The sequence below is a fragment of the Peromyscus leucopus genome, chromosome 14 (assembly GCF_004664715.2).
Source record: "Peromyscus leucopus breed LL Stock chromosome 14, UCI_PerLeu_2.1, whole genome shotgun sequence".
In the NCBI taxonomy this organism is placed as follows: domain Eukaryota; kingdom Metazoa; phylum Chordata; class Mammalia; order Rodentia; family Cricetidae; genus Peromyscus; species Peromyscus leucopus.
The window spans coordinates 38,731,635-38,758,600 of NC_051075.1; the positions used below are offsets into that span (position 1 = coordinate 38,731,635).

General features: G+C 45.3%; 3 protein-coding genes across 14 annotated transcripts in view; 2 read left to right on the plus strand and 1 right to left on the minus strand.

Annotated features, from left to right (window-relative positions):
• Positions 1–12,106, plus strand: Tomm20l (translocase of outer mitochondrial membrane 20 like). Of its 2 annotated transcripts, XM_028858398.2 has the most exons (5): positions 1–176; positions 307–350; positions 6,482–6,563; positions 10,920–11,062; positions 11,940–12,106. In XM_028858398.2, exons 1-5 carry the CDS (start codon positions 41–43, stop codon positions 11,991–11,993), a joined length of 459 nt encoding a protein of 152 aa, XP_028714231.1. In that variant the 5' UTR covers positions 1–40; the 3' UTR covers positions 11,994–12,106. The 2 variants fall into 2 exon arrangements, with proteins under 2 accessions (XP_028714231.1, XP_037066501.1); XM_037210606.1 differs by having other exon boundaries at positions 2–176; positions 10,920–12,106.
• On the minus strand, positions 12,063–25,228 carry Timm9 (translocase of inner mitochondrial membrane 9). 7 transcript variants are annotated; one of them, XM_028858419.2, is made up of 6 exons: positions 25,141–25,226; positions 20,630–20,719; positions 18,068–18,101; positions 15,003–15,067; positions 14,254–14,349; positions 12,151–12,565 (listed from the first exon to the last, which is right to left on the minus strand). In XM_028858419.2, exons 4-6 carry the CDS (start codon positions 15,039–15,041, stop codon positions 12,431–12,433), a joined length of 270 nt encoding a protein of 89 aa, XP_028714252.1. In that variant the 5' UTR covers positions 15,042–15,067; positions 18,068–18,101; positions 20,630–20,719; positions 25,141–25,226; the 3' UTR covers positions 12,151–12,430. The 7 variants fall into 7 exon arrangements, with proteins under 7 accessions (XP_028714243.1, XP_028714252.1, XP_028714279.1 ...); XM_028858410.2 differs by lacking the exon at positions 18,068–18,101 and having other exon boundaries at positions 12,063–12,565; XM_028858446.2 differs by lacking the exon at positions 18,068–18,101 and having other exon boundaries at positions 12,151–12,478.
• Positions 25,229–26,098: 870 nt separating this feature from the next.
• Positions 26,099–26,966, plus strand: part of Kiaa0586 (KIAA0586 ortholog) — a 108,833-nt gene continuing 107,965 nt past the window's right edge. For 2 of the 5 annotated variants that reach the window (XM_037210601.1, XM_037210603.1), the window contains exon 1: positions 26,099–26,682. In XM_037210601.1, the coding sequence (XP_037066496.1) occupies positions 26,484–26,682 (199 nt within the window). In that variant the 5' untranslated portion in view covers positions 26,099–26,483. The remainder of the gene's footprint in view (positions 26,683–26,966) is intronic. The other 3 variants (XM_028858379.2, XM_037210600.1, XM_037210602.1) reach the window with 3 other exon arrangements.

Consider the following 26,966-nt stretch of genomic DNA (forward strand, 5'->3'; position numbering starts at 1 on the left):
CGCGTGGCCGACCCGCGCCCAACGCTCGCCGGGCAGCCCGATGCGCAGCGTCCGCATCGGCGTCGGCCTCCTGGCGGCCCTGGCGGCGGGTGGCGCGGTCGCCCTGCTCGGCTACTGCGTCTACCTGGACCGGAGGCGGCGCAGAGACCCCGAGTTCCGGCGCTCCCTGCGGGACCGTGAGTGCCAGCGCGGCCGGCGGGAGGGAGGGCGGCCGAGCCCGGGCAGGTTCCCAGGGTGGCGCCCCGGGGAGGGCACCCGGGCCCACGCCATCCGGCGCTCCCAACCCGCCCGTGCCTGTGTTTGCAGGGAGAAGAGCTGGAGAGCCCAAGGCCCAGGCGTGGGCCAGGCAGGTGAAGTGTCAAGGAGCCTTCTAGAAGCCCAAGGGGAGTCCTGCCAGTGCCGGACACCTGCTTCACCAAGCTTCAACCTTCTTTACAGAGGGGAAGCGAAGAAGGGAAAAGTCGGTTTGATAAGGACACAGTAGGAGCGGTGGAGAGATGGCTCAGTGGTTAGGAGTCCAGGCTGCCTTTCCAGAGGGCCCAGGTTTGATACCCAGCACCTACACGATGGCTCACAAACCATCTGTAAACCAGTCCAGGGGATCAAACACCCGCTTTTGGCCTCCAAGAGGCACCAGGCATGTGCTCACAAGATATACACGCTGGTTAAACACCCATACACATAGAAAATCATGTGGGTTTTTTGTTTTGTTTTTTAGTATGAACAGGGCTCAATGCACACATGGGAAGGCTCAGCACTTGGGAGGCTGAGACAGGAAGAAGGAGTTCGAGGTTAGTCTGGGCCAAAAAAGATACTATCAAAAAAAGAAAGGCGTCTGTAAAGCGAATGTAGGAACAGGCACTTTTTTATTTGGAAGAAAGAAGAGAAACTTGCACGTCCCGTATAACCTCACAGGGTACACAGGTCCCCAAGCCAGCCAACAAGAAATATGATTGACTAGTTGAGATTTTATGTTTTTGTTTCTTTGTTTTGTTTTTGTTTTTTGAGACAGGGTTTCTCTGTGTAGTTTTGGAGCCTTTCCTGGAACTCGCTTTGTAGACCAGGCTGGCCTCGAACTCACAGAGATCCGCCTGACTCTGCCTCCAAGTGCTGGGATTAAAGGCGTGCGCCACCACCCGGAAAGCACTTTTACTGCCGAGCCATTTCACTGTCCTGGATCGGTCGTTTTATTTATTTGTTTGTTTGTTTGTATATTTGTTTGTTTGTTTTTAATGGGTATGGACGTTTTTCCTGCCATGACTGTCGACACACAGCTGCACACCTGCTGCCTGTGGGGGTCAGAAGAGAGCATCTGACTCCCTGGGACTGGAGTTACACAAGGATGTCAGCTGTCGTGTCGATGCCAGGGATTGAACCTTGGTCCTACAGAAGAGTAGCCAGTGCTCTTAACCATGGAGCTATCTCTTCAGCCGCACCCCCCCAACTAACAATTTTTTTATTCATTCATTCATTCATTCTTTCTTTCATTCATTCATTCATATGGGTACTTTGTCAGCATATACATCTGCACACCAGAAGAGGGCATCAGGCAGTTGTGAGTTGCCATCTGGGTGCTCGGAATTGAACTCAGGACCTTTGGAACAGCAGAGAGTGCTCATAACCACTGAGCCATCTCCCCAGCCCCCAATTAACAATTTTTAAAGAGAAGCCGGTCATCTTGGTTATTGGCTCAGCTTTAGTTAACTCCCACGAGCTCAAAAGTGCAAGAGTCTCACTCCATCTTTCAGGCGGTCACCTGTGCCTACTTAAGGTCCAGTTATGTGTGAGACACTAAGGCTCAAGTTTTCCTGTGTCCACCTGGCTCCTACTGACCCAAGCAAACACACAGAAACTTATATCACTTATAAACTGGATGGCCATGGCAGGCTTCTTGCTATCTAGTTCTTATATCTTAAATCAACCCATTTCTATTAATCTATAAGTTGCCATGTGGCTTGTGACTTACTGGTACTTTACATTTCACTTTTCATGGCGGTGGCAGCTGGCAGCGTCTCCTGACTCAGCCTTTTACTTTCCAGAATTTTCCTCTCTCTTTGTCCCGCCTATACTATACTTCCTGCCTGGCTACTGGCCAATCAGCGTTTTATTTATCAATCAATCAGAGCAACACATTCACAGCATACAGAAAGACATCCCCAGCAGGTAGGCCTGGCAGAGATAACAGTAACAGGGGTGTAAGAATCACCCCAAAGCAAGGCAGTGGACAAAGCCAACCCATGTAACAAGATCCTAGAAAAAACATTTTCAGTGTGGGATTAGTAGAGCAGCTATTCAGCTTGGTTGAGCTTAGTGTCTGTAAAATAGTCCTTGGCTTCTGAGTCCGCAGTTTGAGCCGGTTTGGGTGGGAATGACACCTTTGTTCTACTCCTTCCGCAAGGCAGGCTCCAGGGCAATCTGTTGAGTCAGGCGTCCGAGAGCACTTCCTCACGTTTCCCAGTTGATGCTGTTTGGTTGGTTATGTTTTACTCTCTGGGATCTTCTGTCTCTTTTTGGGGGCCTGCCACCCAGTTCCCTAATAAATCACACACAGAGGCTTATTCTTAATTACAAATGCTTGGCCTTAGCTTGGCTTATTTCTTGCCAGTTTTCCTTAACTTAAATTAAGCCATCTGTCTTTTGCCTCTGGGCTTTTACTTTTCTCTATTCCTGTATAGCTTTCTTTCTTACTCCATTGTTGGCTGTGTGGCTGTGTAGCTGGGTGGCTGGCCCCTTGCATCCTCCTCCTTCTCCGGCTACTTCTTTTTTCCCCTCCCAGATTTCTCCTTCTGTATATTCTCTCTGCCTGCCAGCCCTGCCTATCCTTTCTCCTACCTCACTATTGGCCATTCAGCTCTTTATTAGATCATCAGGTGTTTTAGGCAAAGTAACACAGCTTCACAGAGTTAAACAAATGCAACATCATCAAAAGTAACACACCTCAAAATAATATTCCCCAACAATGCTGGGTGTTGACTTTGCTGGAACTGGTTTGGGTTCCCAGGGGTAAGCAGGCAGGTATAGATCCTGTATATGCACTGAACACAGAGGAGAATGCAGTGCATTGGAGTACATGCAGAGACGGGAGAGCATGCCAGGCAATGCTTCTCCTCATGGCCCCGCCCAAGGACTGCTCCACTTCAATCAGAGAGGAAATAGACTCCAGACAAGGTTCTGAAAAGAGATGCTAAAATAGGGAATATTTGTTGTGACTGGTTTTTTTAGGGGTGGGGGGTGGGGAGATAAATTTTTTCTACATAAGGCTTTGGGGCTGTCACTGACCTGGGTCAAGAATGACAGTGAACTTGGGGTATGGTATCAGGGAAGTCTTCAGGGTTGAAGGTGCTGCACAGGCACAGGGATGCAGGGACTATGCTGGGGCCTGATCAGTAAGTCAGCTTGGCAAAGGAATCACTGCCGAGAACTGTGTCTGGGAAAGCTGAGCTGCGTAGGGACAGAATCTGAGAGGGCTTGGTCTGAGCCCAGGCTAAGGGATCCAGATTTAGTAGGAAACCACTGATGATTTTGGAGCAGGAACATTTTTAAAGAATAAAAGGGGGGGGGAAGAAACAAAAACTCTCAGATTGATCAGGAATGGGTGTGCTAGAAGGATTAGAAAAGAAAAAAAGTTATTGCAGCCACATTGGGGAGCAGCAATAAAAATCACAGTCTCTGGTGATGTCAGGGGTGACTGAGCTGGCTAGAGCAGAGGCGACTTACCTGGGGAGAATAGGCAGGTCGTGCTCACTAGTTAGAGGATTGAGACAAGGAAAGAAAGAACAGAAAAGGAAGAAAATATGTTGACTTTTAAGGAAGCACACAGGGAGTGTCCAAGGAGCAGGGCACATGTATAGAGAGAGAGATGCCTTTCCCTGAGCACTTTCACTTGGGCAGGGGCTGATACAGCTCAGCCCTCCTCTGTCTCCATGATGGTTGCCTTTACACTGGTGTGTGTGTGTGTGTGTATTAGATTGTTTCTTATTTATTAGACTAGGCTTCTCACAACCTTGTCTGGGTTTTACTCCACTGACTCTGTATCTAGACTAGTGTCTGGCACATTGTATTTGTCCATCAAATATCTGTTGAACATTGTTTGGGTAGGTGGAGGGCTAAAGACAGACAAGTCTGCATTTGAAATCATGAAAACCCAAAGGACTTCAAGTATGGTCGACGAAGAAGCAGGTCTTTTCAGATTTTTTTTCACATAATTCTTAAACTAACTTTTTCATTGTGTAGATGAATAAACCAAAACAAATATTCTCTCCTCACACCAGGACCTTCCTTTCCCACCTGTACTCCACAGGTCCACCTCATTAGATCTACCTATGGCCTTGAGAAAGGAGAAAGTGCAGACAGAAGCCAGCCATTATGTGGTGGGACATATCTGTAATCCTATTGCATTTAGGAATCTTAGGCAGGAGGACTGTGAGTTCAAGGCCAGCCTGGGTTGCATAGCAGAACTCCGCCTTAATAGGGCTGGGAGAAAGCTCATTCAGTACAGCGTTTGATCCCAAGCACCCACACTGGCAATCAAAAACCAAGAACAATAGAACTGGATCTGGTGGAGGGTGCCTGAAACCCCAGTGCTTGGGTGGATCCTCTGGTTTCTATGTGCACGCACACACATGCACACTTGCACTCATATGCACAAACACAAACAAAACACGCAGAACAAACAGCAGCAGACCAAACCAGAACCTCCTTTGATGGTTCACAGTCAGACGTAGCCAAGGAAACCCTAACTGCACCAGCGAGTCTAAGAATGAAGAGTGCCTGAGAGCACCTGAGAGCTTGTAGGAGATGCTGACTTCTGAGCCCTGGTCTGGTATTTCCTTTGCAGGTCTGGGTGGAGCCGAAACACTACAGTTTCACCAACACACTCAGTTGATTCTTTCTGGGGAAAATCAGATTGCCCTCAGGCTCTAGACCTCCACCCCTTTCTCCTTGGAAGAGCTTGCTCCCCTCCCAAAGTGATCTTAGCTGTCCTGAGATGTGTCCCGCCTTCAGCCCCGTCACTATTTACCTGCATGTTCCTGTTGGCATTTCGGCCTGTGTATTCACAGGTAAATTACTCCTGCCTGTTTTGGCTTCTCCCATTTGTGGTGTCGATGGCATCTGCTGACCTTAATTCATTTTGCATTAACAACCACCTCATCTTCCATACTCAATAATCAATCCTTATTTTTCTGTTTTATCTCATACCCCATTCTCATTTCCATTTCTTCCACATTGACTTTGGATTTCCTCGGAGTAACTTCCCATCTTGCAAATTAAAGGCCAGCTGTATCTTGGCACACCGCCTTCTGTCTGTCTTCCTAAGTGTGCCTGTCTTCCTAAGTGTGACTACTAATTTATGGTTAAGTCCTATTCCATAGCTGGCCTTCAGTAACTGGTCATTATTATTTTGGTTATATTCACTCTGGTATAATCTAAAGATTCCCCAGAATTTTGTGTTGTTTATGTGTTCATCAAAGGTTGTTAACCTTCCTATCTCAAGTGCTCTTTTCTAAGGAACCATCCCTGATTCTCCACCCTGAGCCCCAAAGGCCATTAGACTGGGCGTAGGTCGTGCTACCAATCCTTTTATAGACTGTGGGGAGGGGCTGGTCTCAGGGGCCTCCATTCTAGTGGTTTCTAGACCTCGGCTCTTGCTAGTGCTCGCTAAACATGTACCCAGTAAAACCTATCACCACTAATGGTTCCCGTTTTAACTGACCTAAGGTGATCCCTTTACAGAGCTGCCTGAAAGCCCAGCCCTAGGCACGGTAGCCTTGATGACGCCACCTGTGGCCTTGGCTGCAGCAAACCAAAGTGTTCTAGCCAGTCACCAACCACCATGCCACCCCACCCTAACCATGCACTTTGACCCTCCCTGAGAAACTGTGTGACTATGGAAGCTTTGTTAGCTCACTGACTGGGAATCACAAGTAAGACAAAAACGGCCCCTAGTCGAGAAAATCACACTGCTGCATTACCAGGCACCGCCACTAACCCAGGCAGGGAATCGATCCTTCCGCAAAGCTACAATCACTGTGTCCATACCCAGGTCTGCTATTCAAGGCGGGGCTACGAAAACAGGGAGGAGGGTTACTGTGAGCATCTCAACTAACCAATGCCATGCTTTTCTCTTGTCCCCTGAAACTGTAACTCCATTAGAAATTGATCAGAGAAACACTTGTCATCCATTGGATTTAGAGATGAGAGTTAAGAGGTGTCTTTTATGCTGTTTATCTTTGAGACAGAACTTCATTTTGTAGTCTTGGCTGGTCTGGAACATTCTGAACACAAGGCTCTCTGTCCACCTGCCTTTGCCTCCCAAGTGCTGAGAACACAGATGTGTCCACTAGCCTGGCCTAAGAGTCGCTTCTTTTTTAAATATGTGATTTATTTGTTAAGAGGTACTTTAAAAATAGTAATAAATTTTGAGAGCATCTATATACCTTACATTCATTACTCATTGTTACATATTTTATAAATCCTTTAGTTATGGGATCCAGCAAGGAAGGAAAAACTCCAAGAATTTTTTTTGCAAGAGGTGCAGATGGGACAACTTTGTTTAGTTAGAGGTAAGAATAAAAACATTCTTTTGTAAGTTTTTTCTTTGTTTGTTTTTTCTAAGACAGGGTTTCTGTGTATAACCCTGGCTGTCCTGGAACTCAATTTGTAGACCAGGCTGGCCTCAAACTCACAGAGAAATGCCTGCCTCTGCCTTCCAAGTGCTGGGATTAAGGGCATGTACCCAGGGATTTTGTAAATTTTAAATCATTTTTCTTCAAAAACTATTTGATTCGCCAGGCATGGTGGCATATTTGTATGAGAGGCAGAGGCAGGAAGATTGAGGCTAGCCTGGACTATGACATAGAGAGGGGAAATAGAAAGGAAACACTGGTTAATATTTAATATCAGGCAAATTAGCTATGTAGTAACCAACTCACTTCAGTTGGGGCCAATAAGGACCTATACTTCATGACCACATTTGATTTAACTTTTACCCAATTCTAGAAGCACCTGTGAAGACCTCACAACATTGTTACAATGTTAGTAGGTGATATCCGCTCTGTACTAATGCAGTAATGGGGTCTTGATTCTGGTGCTGAGTACAGCTAGGGAAAAGAGAAGGGGTAGCTGATAGTGATGGAGGGTCAGCGACATCTTATTAAGTATTGTCCTCAAGCGTGACAAGCTCCCTGCATATCACATCACCTGTTTTCTTTCTTTTTAATTTACTTAGGAGTGTGTCTGTGCACCACGTGCATGAAGTGTCCTCAAAGGCCAGAAGGGGGAGTCAGGTCTCCTGGAACTGTAGTGTAACTTCTGTAAGAAGGTTGTGAGCCACTCAGTGGGTGCTGGGAATTGACCTGAGGTCCTCGGAAGAGTAGCCAGCGCTCTTAAGCCCCACAGTTCCCGTTTTTCACTTCAAGAAATACTTTTGATTACATGTAATTTAATGTATGTGTGGAACAGTAGGACAAACTATGCATTTCATTCTCTTTCTCTCTCTCTGTCCAACCCCCACCCCAAGGTTTCTTTGTATGCCAGGCTGTCCTGGAACTCAGAGATCCACCTGCTTCTGCCTCCCTACTGCTGGGATTAGAGGCATGTGCCGCTGGGCCCTCTTTTTTTTTTTTTTCCAGAAGATCTTATGTATTAGACTGTATGTAAGTGGGTAGGGTAGCATTATCCAGGACTTATAAAAACAAGGAGGAAGGGGCCGGAGAGGTGACTCAGTGGTCAAGAGCACTTGTTGCTCTTGTAGAGGACCTGGGTTTAGTTCCCAGGACCCACACGGTGGCTAGCAATCCACAACTTCAGAACAGGGGAACTAGTCTCTTCTGACCTTTGTGGGCTCTGCATGCATGTGATACACATACATACACACAGGCAAAACACTCATATCTATGAAATAAACTCTTTAAAAAGAAACAACAAAAAAAAAAATCTTTCTAAACAAAAAAAGGAATCAAGATCCTGCACAGCTTGTAACAGTGCCCATGATTGTTACTCAGCTTGAAAACATGATAAATAATTTTTTGGGAAGGGGTAAAGCTCTTAAAACTATTGTACATTAATCATAATTTTAAAATTAATATTTTATTCAACAGCTTTCAGGTAGTCATTTTTAATTTTTTAAAACTTTATGTGCCTTGATGTTTTGCCTGCATATGTACCTGTGTGAGGATGTCAGATCCCCTGGAACTGGAGTTACAGACAGTTGTAAGCTGCCATGTGGTTGCTGGCAACTGAACCCGAATCTTCTGGAAGAGCAGTTAGTGAACCATCTTTCCAGCCCCCAGATGGTCATTTTTTAAATGAACTAAAATTCAACTTCAAATTAGAACTGACCTGGTGATGTAAGAGTAACTCTACACATGCCAGTAGAAGTTATGCTAGATATCGCAATTTTCAAGTCCCAGTTCAATTTTCTTATTCATAATTTTATGTACATTTCCTAAACAGGATTCCTCAAATTGAATAAACCAGGGGGTGTAGCTGGCTCTTTTACTCTGGGGGCTCACCACTCAGCTCCCAAATAAATACACAGAGACTTATTCTTACTTATGAATGCCCAGCCTTAGCTTGGCTTGTTTCTAGCCAGTTTTTCTAACTTAAATGATCCTGTTCTTTTTAACTACATTTTGCCTCTGGGCTTTTCGCCTTTTTTATTCTCTATTACTTCCTTTCCTTCTTACTCCATGGCTGGCTGTGTGTCTGGCCCCTGGCATTCTCCTCTCTTCTCACTCCTCTTTCCCCTGGATTTCTCCTCCTATTTATTCTCTCTGCCCATCAGCCCCATCTAGTTCTCTCCTGCCTTGCTATTTAGCTGGTCAGCTCTTTATTAGACAAATCAGGTGTTTTAGGCAGACAAAGTAACACAGCTTCACAGTTGAACAAATGCAAAACATCTTTGCATCATTAAATATTCCACCGCATAATGAGTGCACAACATCTTCAACTAATATTCCATACCAAGGGGGCTCATAAAATATGGAGTAATTGCTAGCTGTGGATGTGTTTGCAATGTACCTCAGTGGTAGAACTTGAGTTCAAATCCTGACACTGCATGGGATTCAGACATTCACATAGAACCACCTGGATGCTTCCTGGACACGGAGAAACTGAAATGGACAAAACTTTTCAGCTTTAATTTTTATTGAAAATGTGAGGAATTAAAATTTGAATTCTAAGTCAACAGGGAAAAATGTCAGGCTGTTTCTGTTAATAATGAACTGCACGAATGAGTGTACACTATATGGCCTAGGCATGCAGTAGGCTATTCTAAGTACACTCTTCAATTAAACCATCCAATGATGTCTGAGAACTAATGAACATCTCTGATGCTAACACAAAACTACATACATATTATATCACATTTTATTTCCAAAGAGCTATCACATAATAGTTTAAACTTACAGGTGAGTAAGGTACAAATTTGGGAATGATTGGAACAAAAATGCAAACTTGGGATTTTTTCCTTCTAAAAAGTGGTGATCTTTTTTCATCAGAATGTGTAATTCGTGTTATATTAAGTCTTGTTTGGTGCTTTGATAGTGCAGTTTATTTTTTAAAGGTTTAACCCACAGAGGCAGTAGCTTGATGCCAGACTGACATAGTTCTAGGCCAGCCAAGGCTACATGGTGAGACCTTGTCTCAAAACAACCAAAATGGGGCTGGAGAGATGGCTCAGTGGTTAGGAGCACCAGCTGCTCCTCCAGAGAACCCAGGTCCCATCCCCAGCATCCACATGGTGGCTCCCAATTGTCTAAGTCCATCCAGTCCCAGGGGAACGCATGTCTTCTTTTGGCTTCTGTTGACACCCTGCATGCACACAGCGCACAGACACACACGCAGACAAAACACTAATACCACGCCAGATGGTTCAGCTCTCACACTTTACCAAACGTGGATGATCTGCCCCGTACTACAAGACTGAAAAACCTTGCATGGCCACCTTCCATGTGTCAGTACAGAACATTCCCATGCGAGTGTGCATGCCTAAAGACGAGTAAGCTATGTAACCTCACAGAATTACTCACCCTGCGGCAACCCCACATAAAGGCCAGTATTCCCCCTCACACTCATGCTCTTGACTCGTCAGTCATCACGTTCTTTTAGGATTTTTTTCTTTTTGATTTTTTGAGACAGGGTTTGTCTGTATAATAGTCCTGGCTGTCTGGGAACTTGCTTCGTAGACCAGGCTGTTCTCAAACACTCACAGAGATCCGCCTGCCTCTGCCTCCTGAGTGCTAGGATTAAAGGTGTGCGCCACCACCACTCAGCTACTTTTAGGATTTTTGAGACAGGGTTTCTCTGTGTAGCCCTGGCTGTACTAGAACTTGCTCTGTAGCCCAGGCTGGCCTGGAACTCAAGAGATCCGCCTGCCTCTGCCTCTCAAGTGCTGGGATTAAAGTAGCGTGTCACCACCCGGTTGATATGCATTTACCTTTTAATGCTTGCTGCCTTCTTGGTAATTTGTAGAATATCCATTTTAAAGAGTATTAAAATCTTGGCCTGAGCTCTGGAGAGATGGCTCAGCAGTTAGAGCTCCTACTGTTCTTCCCTTACAGAGTACTAGTTAGTTCATAAGAGGCTCTGGTTCTATTCCCAACATTCACATCAGGTACATCATAACTATTTGTAACTCCAGTTCCAGAAGGTCAGGTGTGGTGGCGCATACCTTTAATACCAGTACTCAGGAGGCAGAGGCAGGAGGATCTCTGTGAGTCTGAGGCTATCCTGGTCTACATAGCAAGCCAGGACTACATAGAGACCCTACCTCAAAACAAACAGGACTCCCAAACTCCAGTTCCAGGCATTGCACTCATGTGTACACACACACTCATAGACCCCCACACATACACATAATTATTAAAAACAACCCTTTCCATTTTATTTCTTGCTTAACATGTACCAATCTGTTTCAGGAGAGCCTGGAATAGGGATTGAACATCTCACCAATGCCCTTTTAGTGTGTGGGCAGCCGAAGGAGCTTCTGATGTTTTTCAAACAAACCCTCCCTCCTGAGGTATTTCAGATGCTATTGTACAAAATTCCCCTTATTTGCCAGGTGAGCACGTATTTAATTATCCTTGTGAAAAATTATCTAACCGTGGGGGACTTGATTACACAGAAACAATGACTGGATGTGGACTCCTCAAGGTTCTCAAGTAGTATCTATTTCTGGTTCTATTCTTTCATTAAGGTAAGACTAGCTTATTTTCTGTGTTCTACTATAGTGAACTGTGTACTTTGTTATTGTATGTTTTCACCTTTCAATGTTAAAGCAGAATGGTACTTCTCACCAACTTGACAAAACACAGAAACAGCTTTGTGAATGTAAACACAGGCTAACAGTGCTCTGTAACGTGACTTTAGATGGTAACTAATAAAGGCCACTTCGAAGCTCTTCCTTTTGCCAGTTCCATTAAAAAACAAAACAAAGTACTTAAACTTATCAGCTAGAATTTTCTGTGAATGCATGAATTTGCTTCAGAATTTATTAGCCATAAGATGCAAATTTAACTGGTTCATTTTTCTCAATTGGTCACATTAGTTGTATATTATTATTTACACTCAAACCATGCATGTTGGGGTGTGTGTGTGTATGTAAATGCATTCACACAGGCACCACAGTGTAAGTGGAGGGCAGGAGACAACTGGGTAAGTCAATTGTACTGATGGAACTCAGGTTGCCAGGCTTGGTACCAAGTACCTTTAGCTGCTGAGCCCTCACTAGCCTGGACCCCCAGTTTTTAAACAAACTGCAAGACTGTAATAGAGCGTAACAGTCATGAACATTTCCAAGCTAGCCTCAAAAGGGATGTTCCCTAAAGATTTATTAAAATGCACCTAGGAGAAGAATGTGTAGTATCTAATGTGACAGGAGAAGCAAGGAAAAGGTGCCCTGAAATGATTAGCAAGTAACTGTTTTGTGTATTTGCCAGCAACTTGAGGCAGACTTGTATGAACAGAAGTGCTTAAAGGATGGCCCTGACTGAACACCTCAGCGCATCACAGCTCAGACAGAATACTGTGTTCTGTGCAGTAAAAACAACGCTCAGTGATACTTCCATTTATTTTACTTTTAGTAATAAATTTTTTCTATCTCGTACATGATTGGACACATATTTTGCTTTTAAAATTAACAGTCACAAAGAAAGGAACAATGGTTTATTTTTGTAATCAAGGTGACCACGCAGCTGAATCTTAAGGCCTCAACAATGTCGCCTCTTACCACTCTTACAACCGGACGGACTTCTGTTCCGCTTCTTTCTGGTGAAGGGTGATTTGTTTGTCCAGGGGTTCCCATTGGTCAGGCAGTTAGACAGCTGGCTCCCTCCACTCCTCTGGGCTGCTGCAGGGTTCTTCCCAGTGAACCCGCATGGCCAGCGCAGCAGCTGCGGCAATCCCAGTGCAAGTCTGTGTCTCCCAGCTTCTACCGGGGCTGGCCCAGGAGTCCTGCCTTGGCCGCCAGGGCTTCATTCTGCTGGATATGATATTCCTGAAATCTCATGGATATTCTCTGTGTCATTTTTAAATATTTCTGTAAGCAATGTTCTGAACAGGTAACCTAGAAATACAAGGGGGAGGTCCAAAAGGCAACACAAAAATAAACATTCTTGTATTCTGAAGGAGCCACCACTGGAACTTTGCTTTTCTTTAGGTAGATCTGCACATTAAATGTATCCTTGGCTTAAAGCAATAATCAGCTTCAAATTGTTTATGCTTTCATCCACTGGCTAGAATGAAAGTTGATAAAATCCCTATAGTCTACAGGCATCAGAAACAACGATGTGCTCTGCCTTCACGAAAGGTCTGGACCAGATTTTCTATAAACTCAAGGCCCACAACCCCACCTTCTTCACTAGACTGATAAATGTATCCCCAGCAGAAGGTTTCTTCCTTTTTAATGAGAAACTTGTTTCTGCATAGTCTTAACTCACAACCTTTACTTTTCTCTTGAGCAAGGTCTTGTTATGCAGCCAGGACCAGTCTGGGATTCCAGAATCTTCTGCCTTAGCCTCCCAAATGCTAGGGTTCCAAGCACGTGTAACTTCACCCACCTTAACCCTTTTCTTTTTAATATCAACTGAGGTGACCCAAGCTCAGAAAGAATGAACCTGCCAGGTTCTCCTCACAGGCAGATCCCAGACTAGAATGTATACATGTAAATGGGTGTAAATGCTGGTAAAGTACAAAAATTCACAAAGGAGACCACGAGAAGGTAATGTAAGGTGATAAGGATGGACTGTGGGCAGAAGGACACATCTCAGTCATGAAAGAGGATAATAAAGCTATTTTTTCCTAGTTTAATCTGTGGTAATTTGTATTTTTTCATGGTGGATCTGAGGTCAAGTTTCTGGATATTCAAATAGTAGGAACCACATCTGCATGGAGGAACATCTGTCTGGCATGTGTTATTCCTGAGGCAAGACTGAAAGGTGGGTTTGTTTTTCAAGTCCATCCACCACCTGTGCAGTGGGAACTCGGCATGACTGGTCACTGAGTACATCTGTTCCATTTTGGAAAAGGGACTAAAAATTTTACAACCTTAATCTTTTCCCGTTTTCTATCAAAACATTCTACTATAGTGTTACTTAATATGTAAATTATATTTCTATAGATAAAGTATGGTTTTAAAAACGAGAGTATCACATGATACATGATCAAGGTCCATCATCTACGAGTATGAAATTGGCAAGGAATAGTGAAAACATATTCCTTTAAAAAATAAATATCATACTTGGTATCTCAAACTTTGTAAGTTAAATTATAAATGAAATTAGATTTTGGCACAATGTTTATTGACTTCTCAGCAGATATATAAACATCTTTCTAAGGACACTCAAAGTTGAGATGCCGGTTAGGACTGGGTTTTAGTCTACGCGAGCATTATGTACCACCACGCTCACACTTCACGTTTTCTAAAGCCGACCTAAGTTCTCAGGGCCCGGTGAGAGCTGTGCCAGGCTTCTTTAGCCTGCTGCCGACTTGACCACCAGGCAAACACAGACCACCTGCCGTGACGTGCACCTCGGCCATCCATGCCACGCTTGGTCTCTGGAGTCTGCCTGGTACAGTGAGACTGTTAAGTCCCAGCTGGCATCATGGTCTGGTGTCACGGGTTCATGACTGATTTGGTTTCTCTAAGCAATGGTGGATGTAAGTGGCAGCCCGGCCAGAAGAACATGACATGCTTAGACGGCTTCTGTGGTTTGTAACAAACGGGGAATTTTTAGTGGGCAACACTTTTCCTACCTCTTCAGGCTTCACCTCTCTTGTTGTGAAGTCTTTAACACAGTCCAAAAAGCAGGTCTCTGTAAGTTTATTGTAGGTTCCCAGGAACTCCTTAAACTAGAAAGAAGAAGTGCTTTCAACTCAGGCTTACAGCAAAGACGCTCTGAACCGTCCTGACGCGTAGACAGACTACCCTGGTGCCCCCCGCCCCCCATCCCCTTCATTTAGATTCCTTTGCTAACTAAGTAGCTTTAACCTACAACACAGGGTCTTATTCTCTAGCTGGACTTCTCTCCTCACCCACTGGTCCAAAACAGTTTGACAGCCAGCTGCAGTGGAGTGATGTCTGATAGCCGGGTACTTAAGGGGCTGAGGAGGAGGAGGAGGATCACTTGAGTGTCAAGGCTTAGAAGCCCAACTGAGCAACATAATAAGATGCTTTTGTGGCCTCAAAAACAAAATAGAAAATGCTTTATGTCATCTCACAGACATTTTAATGTTTTAAAATGTGGTTTGGGGGCATATATTCTTCAATTTGAGTAAATATTTAACTCAACAATTCCACCCTCAAGCATGTAGCTCAGGCTGGCCCACCTCTACTGCCTTTTGAGAGGGTGTTTCTACATAGCCCTACTGTCCTAGAACTCACTATGCAGACCAGGCTGGCCTTGAACTCAGAGAGATCAGCTTGCCTCTGCCTCCTGAATGCTGGGATTAAAGGTGTGTACCACCATGACAGGCCAAGGTCCCTTCCCCTTATAGTATCTTACCTGTTTTATCTGGTCGGATTCTGGTATCTGTGCAGCCATATTCTTTCAATGTGTTTATTAATCACCTAATTTCAAAGTAAAAAAAAAAAAAAAAAAAACACACAAAACTTGTCAATTTATGTAGGGCCCTGGTCTCCTCCCATATTGAGTAAAGCCGTTGCCTGCTTGCGGACCTTGACCAGATGTCCTCCCTATGCTAATTCCCTGCCAGGTTCCACCCTCCTGAATGCTTAGGGAAAGTTCCTTGTTTATCCTGCATATTGGGTGTTAACAGCTTAGATGCAAGATTGTAAACCTCCTGAATGCTTAAGGGAAGTTCCTTGTTTATCCTGCATATTGGGTGTTAACAGCTTAAACGTAGGGAACTTTGGTCCTCTGAGGTTCTCCCATAGCGCTGTAAGCCTGTATTTAAGGTTTCCTCCCTCTTTCAATAAAGGACATTTGACATTCTGCTGAGGGGAGTGACCCGCCGCTGTCCTTGTCTCTGTTTTTCGATCACTCAAACATGGTAAAGGGGTGATGGTAGCGTGGGCGCTTATATATTTTTAAGATACTCAAAGAGTAAGGTAGCTGTTTATATTTTATAAATTTCTAATTACATATAATCACAAACCATCCATAATCTCAGATTTTAATGTCAAGTTATTTTTGAATGCTTGCTATGGAACTCACAGGCCCTGTCTTAGTCACATACCCAATAAGACAGTGCCCTACTGTCTTGTAAGCTACTTACTAAAGTCCCTTTCATAGTAAGGATTTAAGGGAAACCAAGGAAATTCGTAAATTCTTCCTCAATTTTCCTAACTATCCTTTGGTTGTAATTCAATCTGTGTTACTATCCTCTGTAATACAAAGGTTCTATCAATTGCTGACAAACACCATTTACTTTTAGCAAATCTTACTGATGATCAAATCAACACTGGCTCATGAATGACACTGGAGTTCTCTAACAAAGTTACAGGAGTTTTATGGAGTTGTGAGTTACCATGCGAGTGCTGGGAATTGAACTTGGGTTCTCCAAGAGCAGCAAGTGTTCTGAACCCCTGAACCGTCTCATTTTGATTAAATCATGTGTGATACATGATAATCCCACTCATGACCATGAGTGAACCACCCCGCCCCCACTGAGTTTTCGATCCTTTTTTCCTTCCTAAGACGTTAGATGAGCACTGACATTTTTACAAAGTCAGACATAGGGAAAGCATTGGACCTTCTGCACTTGCTGTTCTGGTCCCATTCTACATGGTACAGCCCAGTTTTCTCTGGAGTAATGACTAATGAAAAACATAACTGTGTTTACTTCAGAGGATGCCTTAATAGTAACAGGATAGAAATTCTTCTTCTGTGTGCCAGGTAGAACAGTACTCCAACTTCACGGGTGTTAAGGATCACTGACCAGTCAAAGAAGCAGGCCTCTACAAACACCATGCACAGTTCAGGGGCGGTGCAGATGTGCCTTTTCTTTATCCACTTGCCACACACAGCTGGAAAGCTGGGCATCACATATAAAGGAAATCCAAGCAAACAGAGGTGGTGAGCAAAAAGCAGACTGACAGGGGCCTTGGGATCTAAGAAGCACTGGGACGAATTCTTTGTGAGCTTTCTGTTTTCTAAGTGTCAAACTAGAGAAGCTGGCAACCTCCAAATGGGATTGGTAAAAAAACAAGACTCCCCCAAAGCCTTAGTCTAATCAAAACACCAACAAAGGATCAGCAAAAGATAGGAATACACACACACACACACACACACACACACACACTATTAGCAAACACCACCGCTAAAAACAAAACAGGAAACAACAAAAATTCCAAAGGCCCATATCCCTACCACCATTAGCTTAAGCCGTATGGGAAGCCTCGAGTTAACCCCCAGAGGCTGCAATGAGCGACTTCACACTTGGACTAGAGTGGTGTCAAGAGAAGGCTGGTAAGAGACAGGGTTTTATTCCCACCAGCAGAGCCAAGACCTAACAGTCAGTGAAACCTCCCGAGAGACGGGCAGGCCCAAGGAACCTGTGTCCTCCTCTCTCGTACTCCACAAGGCCTGGTGGAGACTCAGGGTTTGCGTTCCTGCCCTCCTTCCCATGATCAGGCCTCCTGTGGTGCTAGCAGAGGTCACACCGGGAGTGTGCGCCATGTTAGCCCCTCTCAGCCAGGGAGATACATAAGGACCGATAGGTCTTCCTCATTTGGCCAAAGACATAAACCTACAAATTCAAGCAGGTGAATGAACCTTGAACAGCATAAACTCAATGAACTCCACATTAATATAGATTATAGTCCTTCATGCCTCAAAAATGGTAGTATTTTTTGTTTTTCCTTGAGATATTTGTTTTCCTCAAGACAAGGTCTCACTATGTAGCTTGGGCTTGCCTCAAACCCATGCTCCTCCTGCCTTGGGTTCTTGAGTGTTGGGGGTTATGACAAAAATTCAACCCACATTCCTATTAGAAGTGGGAATACTTGCTACTAAGACTGGAAGCAAGCAGCTGAGTGGTATGAGTAATCCCAGTATTGGGAGGTAGAGTAGAGGCAGAGGGATCAACTTTGTAAGAGGTAAGTTCAAGGCCAGCCTGGGCTTCTTGAGACTGCAGACAAAGAGGCCTGCTATGAGGTACAAGGAGACCAGGACTAAGTGTGGTGAAGGAAAGAAGGGAGACCCAAGACACAAAGGCTGGAAGAGGGCCACAGGCCTATCCCCATCTGAGATGACACACTCTCCCAAACCATCTACAAGACAGGGAGACCCAAGACATAAAGCCTGGAAGAGGGTCACAGGCTTATCCCCATCTGAGATGACACACTCTCCCAAACCATCAACTACAAAGAACTCAGAACCCAGTGGGAGTCCAGTAAGTTCTCAGTGACACACACACACACCAAACTGCACTCCCACAACTAGGTCTTAGTGACACAGACACACAGACACACACAGACACACACACCAAACTGCACTCCCACAACTAGGTCTTAGTGACACAGACACACAGACACACACACCCCAAACTGCACTCCCACAACTAGAACAAGCACATGCGCAATGGAATTAAATGCAATACTAATTACCGTGATTCCCTTCCAGAAAGATTCAGAGGTCAACCTATCAAAACACGTACAACATTTAGATCTTGAAAACTATAGAAAAACATCAAAACCCCCCAAAATGGAGAAGCAGTACTTAGACAACAACAAAAAAATGAACTCAGCACCATTTTTGTGGGCTTTTTGTTCCTTTTTGCTTGGTTTTGGCATTTGTTTTATTCATCTTTTTGTCTCTTTGTTTTGATTTTTGTTTTTGTGGGGTTTTGTTTCTTGTTTTGAATAAAGAAGATAGGTTAAGGAGGTATGGAGGATTTGGGAGTAATGGGGGGGTGTAGAAATGATCAAAGTACATTATATGAAAATAAAAAAAAATTAAAAAAAAATACCAAAAAAGAGAGGCATTTTATGTTCATAGACCAAAAGACTTAACATAATAAGAATGTCAACTTCCCCAAAACTAATACACACACTTAATGCAAATCTCACTAAGATCTCAGTGAGATTTCTTATATAGGTAAAATGATGTTAATTAAAAGGATTGCAGTAGCTCAATGAAGACTGAACTGGGAGGGGAGGGATCAATTCACCTGATTTTTTTTTTTTTTTTTTTTGGTTTTTCGAGACAGGGTTTCTCTGCGTAGTTTTGCGCCTTTCCTGGAGCTCACTCTGTAGCCCAGGCTGGCCTTGAACTCACAGCGATCCGCCTGGCTCTGCCTCCCGAGTGCTGGGATTAAAGGCGTGCGCCACCACCGCCTGGCCAAATTCACCTGATTTAAAAACCTTCACATAGCTAGTAATCAATAGTCAACGGAAAGAAAAAAGCCAATTCTAAAAGATTATGTACTGTATGACTTTATGAAATATTCTTTCTTTTCTTTTTTGGAGGCAGGGTCTCACTATGTAGTGCTGACTGGATTGGAACTCACTATGTAGAGCAGGCTGGCCCCAAACTCAGAGACCCTCCTATTTCTGACTCTGAGTTCTGGGATTAAAATGGGTCTCTCTATATATAATGACCATGCCTGGCTGAAAATTATTGGAATGATACAGAATCATATGAATGTGGAACACAGCAATAGTTGCAATTGGCTATAGAAGCAAAGGGGTAGAAGAGGAGTGAGGTGTGGCTACATGAGAGACCTATGAACTAGAAATGTACTATACCATGACTATATTCTACCTGTATCCCAGGAGAGACACCGCACTTTGTGCAAAGCTGGATAACGGGCATACGTGATCTCTAATGTCACAGTTCTACGTGAGCCAGTAATAATCTCAGAATAAAGAGGCTACAGAAATGCTCATAAGTTAAGAGTGCTTGCTGCTCTTGCAGATAACCAGAGTTCAAGTTCCCAACACCCAAGACATCAGGCTGCTCACAGGCACCCATAATTCCAGCTCCAAAGGATTAAGCACCCTCTTCTGGCTGCTAAGGGCACTTGCATCCATGTGGCTGACATACAAATACACAGTTTTTTAAGTTACGCAAAGAATGCAAAGTATCCTGAAGGGGCCTAATATTTGGTAATATAACTTGCATAAAATTAAGTAGTAAACAAAGCTGTTTGAGGGGAACTTTAGAATGAAACATGCTTGCTTTATCAACACACTGCCAACATAAGGCAGCCTATCTCCAGTTCAAACCGAAAATGACACTTCTGATCTCCTTCCCTAGAGGTCCTGAAAACTTACATGATAATAACACTTCTGATCTCCTTCCCTAGAGGTCTTGAGAAACTTACATGATAATAACACTTCTGATCTCCTTCCCTAGAGGTCCTGAAAACTTACATGATATAACGCCAAAGTCTGGCTCTTTTCCCTATGTCTAACCTCGTGTTTCTTCAGGTTAAAATTCTTGACTTTTTCAGCAACACGTGAGTGGCATGATACAGGAAATCTTTAAATGTTGCATCAGGGATTGGTACACTGGGATGTCCCAATCCTCTCATGCTCCTGTCACTCTGGTCTCATGTAGCTCAGGCTGGCCTCTAACTTGTTCTGTAGCCAAGGATGACTTTGAACTACTGATCCACCTACCCAAATACTTCCCAAGTGCTAGGATTATAGGTGTGTGCCACCATTCCTGACTAAGTGATTTTATTAGTGTCTCTTAATATGTCTGTAACAATCTCTTCCTTTTGTGTGAGCCCGTGTCTATGTGTGGATATATGCATGTGAGTCCAGGTGCCTCCAGAGGCTAGCAGTGGGTATGAGATCCCCTGGAGCTGGAGTTACAGCCTGACATGAGCACTGAAACCTGAACCTCAGTCCTCTGGAAGTGCAGCAAGTGCTCTGAACTGTTGAGCCATTTCTCCAGTCCTGGTTATTCTTTTATTTGATTTTGATTTCCCGAGATCACTTCAAATGGCTTGTTACTGTAGGGGCAAATGTTAAAACATGGTTACTTTCTGGTTATCCCTCTGCAACCTGGAGAGAGCGGACAGCTTTCACTTGGGTCTATATATAATGGGTCTCTCTATATATAATGACTATAGCAACAGTGTTAGTTTTGGGGCTAACCAACATCTCCTAGAAGTAGAGAACTTAAGAGTAAAGGTAGGCTACCAGCCATCAAGTGCAAACCTTTTCTGATGCATGAGTTTCCTTTCTGCACTGGAAAAGCAATTGCCCCGCCTTTTGCTTGAATGTCTTCAGGGAGGCTGGATTTCTTACCTGAAAATTGAATGCATTATTATATGACTTTGGAAGGCTCTTTTAATGAAACCTGAATTTCTGTTGGCTAGCTAATTTTGTTTGTTTGGTTTTGGTTTTCGAGACAAAGTCTCTCAATGTAGACCAGGCTAGCCTTGTACTCAGAAACCTGCTTGCCTCTGCCTCCCTCATGCAGCAGGCACCTCTACCTGCTCAGCTGCTCCATGGCTTAAAAACTATTTCTAAGCCTGCCTTCATCTGTCTCAGCAGTACAAGCAGGACAGCTGTGGGGATGGTTCTCCTCCCCTGTGTGGATGCTGGGGTCAAAGGTGTCACCACACACCCTATGCTCATTTATTTTATTTTATACTTTTATTTTCAATGATTCATTTATTTTTATCTTATGTGCCTACATGTCTGTATGAGGGTGCCAGATCCCCTGGAACTGGAACTACAAACAGTTGTGAGCTGCCACGTGGGTGCTGGGAGTTGAACTCAGCTTCTCTGGAAGGACAGCCAGTGCTCTTAACGGCTCAGCCATCTCTCCAGCCCCGCTCCTTTATTTTAAAGCCTCCTCATTTTCATTATCAAACAATGACAGTATAAATCAGGTTTTCGCTGTGCGCATAGGAGTCAAACCCGCGCACTGTGCATGTTAGCAAGTGCTCCATCACCTAATCACAGCCGCAGGCCCCTCTATCCTCTTACTAAGTGAAATTAGTCTATATTGTCTGAAGTTTACAGTTCATTAGCATATTTTAAAAAGAAACACTGTCATGTTAAACTTTTCTTCGGGTTCTTCCGGTAACGCTAAAAGAAAGCTACCGGTTCAACCACCAAATTTACACCTTCAGATCCACTAGAACAGCTCAGGACCACCAGAGGCACTCAGACTGTAAAATCCAGGATTCCCCTTACACTCTAACGCCTGTACGATACACCCAATAAGCTACAATTATTATACAATATTCTCCAGATAGCCCAAAGTGTTCTAAGATCTTTTGATTTTTGACTACATCTTCACATTTATTAAGTATGTCTATAATTAATTGTGTCCTGCTTTTTGAGACATGGTCTCAGGTGTCCTAAATTTTTCTATGTAGCCCAGGCTGGACCTGAACTTGGGAGATTCACAAGTGCTGTGGGTACAGGTATGGACCACTGTGGGAGCCCACAAAGATTCCAACTTGTGGTTTGACTCCAAGTCAGAGAGTCAGTTTATGTTGCCCTCCAAGGCTGCATAATAGGGTGCAAAGGCATGGTTATCAGGTGTTTGAAAGGTCTACACTTGGTTGTACGTTGTGCTTTGATCTTGAAAGAGGGCAGTCTTTTCCCTCTCCCCTTGCTAGTGTATAAAAAGTCCATTAGAAATAAACTCAAGGCTGCTGGGTATTGACCCAGGCCCTCTCAAAGCTATCCTGTGTCTCTGTCTGTATTTCTTCCTATTATTTCTCAACTCCTCACCCCCGTCTTCAAGAGATCCTTTGATAGGTCAGGGCTGGAGCCCAGCACTGGGCCCTGACAGACCACCATGCCCAGCTTCTTATTTCTTCTCTAATGTACCTTGTTTTTCCTAAGTTTATTTCCTTCTCAGAAAGGAATTTGCTTCTTCATATCACATTTCCAGAAATTGAATACTGAGAAGTGATTAACCAGCCAGGCATGGTGGTGCATGTCTTTAGCCCTTGAGACTAAAGCACTTGGGGCTTTAGCACTTGGGAGGCAGAGGTAGGAGGATCTCTGAGTTCAAGGCCAGCCTGGTCTTCAGAGTGAGTACAAGGATAGCCAGGGCTACATAGAGAGACCCTGTCTTGAAAAACAAAACAAAGAAAATTAACAACGGCATGATGGGGAGATGATTACTCTATTTCTTTGTAAATCGTATGTACATCTGAAACTAAATCTTAATAATGCTTAAATTTAATTTATAATAAGTAATAATTCTGCTATCCTTGGCTACTACAATTGTTCCTAGTCCCTGAATAACAGGTAATGTGATTCACAACCTTGGGGTTCAGTTGAAGCCCATGAATGGACAAAAACAAGGGATATGCTAGGGAACAAGACATACCTACCTATGGTCTTCAAGCACCTCTATAGGTTACTCATGCAAGAAATTTGTTCCTTTTCATTGGCAAGACAGACAGTCACCACCATAATTAAATGGGTCAACCTTCCATCACACAAAGTAGGCAAAATTTCCTGCTGGGGTACCCTAAGGCACACAGAATCACTTTAGTGGCATTCTGGCCTAAAAATCCAGGCTCTTACTCTGATCATGTGGGAATGATCAGGAGAATCCATACTGCAGAATAACTGAAGACCTAGCCTTCAAAAATGGTATGAAGGGTGAGAGAGATGCTCAGTGGTTAAGAGTCCTTGTCTCTTTGTTTCCAGTACCCACAGAGCTCACAACCAGCAGTACCAGGTCCAAGGGATTCTACACTCTCCTCTGGCTGCCTCAGGCACCAGGCAAGCACTTGGTGCACATACACACATACACACAAACACTCACATACATAAAAAGAAATCTTATTTTTAAAATGCTGTGAAGAGTGGACAGCGGATGAGACTGAGATTAAGAGTCACTGCAATTCAGCATGTGTGAACCTTAACCGTATCCTGAACCAGGAAAGGAGGTTTTCCTTCTGGGGAAGCAGTCAGTCCCTGAAAAGAAAGCCAACACAGAATTCCCTTCAGGAATGAACTTATTAAGAAATTGGGCCCTGCCAGGTGTGGTGGCTCACATCTATAATCCGAGCACTTGGGAGAGGCATCTGCTCTTTTGAGTTCCAGGACTGTCAGAGTTACATAGTGAAACAGAGAGGAGAGGGAGAGGGGAGAGATGGGGGTGGGGTGACCATCACTTCCAGCAGAGGAGGGAGGGAGGGAGGGAGGGAGGGAGAGAGACAGCAGAACACTTCCAGTTGTGGGACCTGGTCTGTTAAGAGCTTAAGGCAGCAGTCCCTATTCTAACAATAATGGCATTTGTTTTAGATAATTAGGAGAATCTAAATGTCATCTTACATGTAATAATGTTCTGAGACTGTGTAATGTCCTTAAGGAGGCTGAAACAATTAGGGCCAAAGTTCATGATATCTGAAACTTATCTGCAAATGCTTCAGTGAAATAAAATTTATCTATAGATGCATACAGGGAGGGGGTGAGAGCGGAGGGGAGGGGGAAATGGGGTGAGGAGGAAAACATAGTTTGAAATATGTTAACAAAAAAAAAAAACCAATAATTCCCTGAGCTGCTTTTTGTTCAAGGGCTATCAGTGTCTATTTTGAGAGTTCAAGTATCTAAATTATTTTATTATCTTCCACATAGTCATTTAGATTATAGGCAACTTTTTTGTTTGTTGTGTTTTTTTTTTTTTTGAGATACAGTTTCTTTGTGTAGCCTTGGCTGTCTTGGAACTCTATGTAGACCATGCTGGCTTTGAACTCAGAGATCAGCCTGCCTCTGCCTGCTGAGTGCTGGAATTAAAGGTTGCCACTATACCCAGCGTTAATAGTAGACAACTCTTAAGTCAGTGTTAATCAGAGCTAAAAGCACTTGAAGTCCATTTCAAATCATTCAAGTCACTTTACTGGCTGCTGTTGCTCAGCGTTTTGAAATTAGGGATGGGGGAAAGGTCATTTTTTTTTTCATATCTAAGTTTTACATAGAAATTATGGAAGTTAGTTCATCTCTCAGGTCTCTGGCCGATCTGACATGGCCACTCTGTCTTCTAACCCACTTAGACCACCGTCAACCAACACATTCAACTTGCGGGACAACAAAAAGCGAAGGTTAACGTACAAAAAAACGACCGATCCCAAAACTCACGAAATGGCAAGCACCACGAAACAACAGGTTCGCCAAAGCTGAGGCTGGGAGGTGCCTTTTCGCTCTGGGCTCGCAGGGACGAACGAACGTACCCGTACCCAGGACGAAACACAAGAGACGAAATCGGCCGCTCTCGTTTCTGTCTCACCCCGTCTCGGCTTGGCTTAAGTCTGTTTTCACAGCCTCCAGCCAGGGCGCAGCGCGGGGGGGAAAGCTCCAAACCCGAGCGAGCGTCCCCCTGCACGGGAGCAGGGAGAGGAGGGTGCGAGCGCCCCTGCATTCCCGAGCCGTCAGGAGCCAGGGAGGTCTCGAGAGCCGCCGTCAGCGGGGCTCGGGTCTGACAGCTCAAGGTCACCGAGGGGACACCGTGCAGACCCCAGGGCGAGCCCCGAGCCCTCCAGCCCCGGGGCGGGCGGCGTCTCAGGGTCTCGGGTGACAAGCCCCCCACCCACCCCCGGGGGGCTGTCTGGCCTCCCGCCGCGCCGCGTTGCCCGTAGCGCAGCCCCACGGTGCACGCGGCGGCTCCCCACCCGGAGTGCCCTCCGGCCGTCTTCCTCCCGCCCCGCCGCCGCGAGCCCGCGATTCTGAGGACGGAGGAAAAGCGAGCGTACTTAGCCACGGGCTCTGGCATCCGACGCCGGCCCCGGGGCCGAGGGGCTGCGGGGCGCGGAGAGTCCGAGATCGGAGGGGAGGTAGAAGGAGGGCGCCGCGCCGCGCCGCGGGAGAGCCGAGAACACGTGGGGGCGGTGGCAGTCAAGGTGAGCGTGGACCCTTGGACCCAGATTCGTTACGGCCTGCGGACACGGAGGGGAGGAAAAGCCAGGACCCCAAGTGAATTCTAAAAAAAAAAAAAAAATCAGCTAAGAATTAAGTTTTGCTCTGCTCTGTTAGACAGGGCTCTGTACTGTTATTTTCCTTTCCCGCGGCACACGAATCTGTCGAGGTTGGTAGGGAGCCTCATATACTTACCCCTAGGTCTCTAACGGTCTACAGTTACTACGGCGTCGCTCACCCTTGATAAACGAGGGAGGTGCGCATGGGCTGATGGAGAGTTCTCCGGCCCTCGAGGAACAAAAACAAACGCGAGAGGCTGCCTTTGAAATAAAAATAAAATAAAGTCCCATCTCTTTGACGTCTCTTTAACGTTGGGGGGATTTGTTCCCACCCGGGCGGGAGAGGAAGAGCACCAGGATGCGCCCGAGCGTTCACTTCCGGTTGGGGAAAAAACAAAACCCCGAAGCTTTCCGCGCCTGCGCGCTGAGTCTCGAGGGCGGGCTGCGGGGGCCGAGGGTGTTGACCGGCGGGCAACCGAAGCCGTGGCCGTGCGAGCCGAGGGCGCGGCGTGGGGGCCGGCCTCCGTGGACGGCGTCGGGGCGTCCGGAGCTGCGTCTGCGCCCGCCCGGAGGAAGCGTCCGCGAAGGGCGACCGTTGACGGGCGGGGTTTGGACGCCGCCTGCCCGGTGGGGTCGCGCCCAGCCCTGCACCCGCCTCCGCGTCTGTCGGGGTGCTCGGTCGGGGTGCCCGGCGGTGTCGCGCCCAGCCCTGCACCCGCCTCCGCGTCGGTCGGGGTGCCCGGCGGCAGCCCCGGTGTCGGGGGAGCGCTTTGTGAGTCCCGTTCCCGCGGCGGCGTCTTCGCTCTGGCCGTGATTCCTTTCGCATTTCTTGCCCCGGTGCGTGAACAGACTCGGGGGGGAGACTAACAGGGCACCCGAGAGACTTTCCAGTCGGGTTTGGTCCTGGAGGAAACGTCGAAAGTGACACGTACAGCTTTGTGGATGTTTTGTCTTGATTTTTTTTTTTAAAGTTAAGGACTGCTTCCTGATCATTTTTTTTTAAATTCCAGTATTCCTTATCAAAGCCACCTTTACCCTTGCATCTTTTCCCACTGAAGTCTGAGCCCAGAAGACAGTCCCTCTGTTAAGAACCGCGCGGGACCTGTTTTGTGACTAGCCATATGAAAAACTTTGAGTTTAGCCTGGAAAGGGGGAGAAGGGTTAAAATGCCAGCGAGGAGACTGCGAGAGGTCCTTTCCCCAAACCAAAGGTATAACTTGGCCGTGATGGAAGATGAGCTGCCCCGTGTTCCTCCAGCACTGTCTGCAAATAAGCGTCTTGCTGTTGGCGTGAGGACTGGCTCAAACGGAACTTCATATGGTATGTGATTCCAAATGTTGCAGTTTCCCACCCTGTTTATGTTTTTGTAAAACGTTAGTCTTTATTTTCGACTCTAGATTGGGATGTGGGGGCCCCAGAATTTAAGGGAGTCAGTGTTTACATTCTCAAGTGTAAGCTACAAATCTGGTTTGTACGGACGTTTGAAAAGTAACCTGGTTCCCTGGGGAAATGGCCAGACGGTCTGCAGAATGTTTCAGCATGTAGAATGAATGAAACCTGAAAAGTAACCTGGTTCCCTGGGAAAATGGCCAGACGGTCTGCAG

Coding starts and splice junctions, on each gene's coding strand:
- Tomm20l (XM_037210606.1), top strand. CDS start 41: ATGCGCAGCGTCCGCATCGGCGTCGGCCTCCTGGCGGCCCTGGCGGCG. Junction 351..6,481: donor CCCAGGCGTGGGCCAGGCAG/GTGAAGTGTCAA, acceptor TAAATCCTTTAG/TTATGGGATCCAGCAAGGAA. Junction 6,564..10,919: donor ACAACTTTGTTTAGTTAGAG/GTAAGAATAAAA, acceptor AATCTGTTTCAG/GAGAGCCTGGAATAGGGATT.
- Timm9 (XM_028858410.2), bottom strand. CDS start 15,041: ATGGCTGCACAGATACCAGAATCCGACCAGATAAAACAG. Junction 14,350..15,002: donor AATCCGACCAGATAAAACAG/GTAAGATACTAT, acceptor TCTTCTTTCTAG/TTTAAGGAGTTCCTGGGAAC. Junction 12,566..14,253: donor GAGAGGTGAAGCCTGAAGAG/GTAGGAAAAGTG, acceptor TTGTATTTCTAG/GTTACCTGTTCAGAACATTG.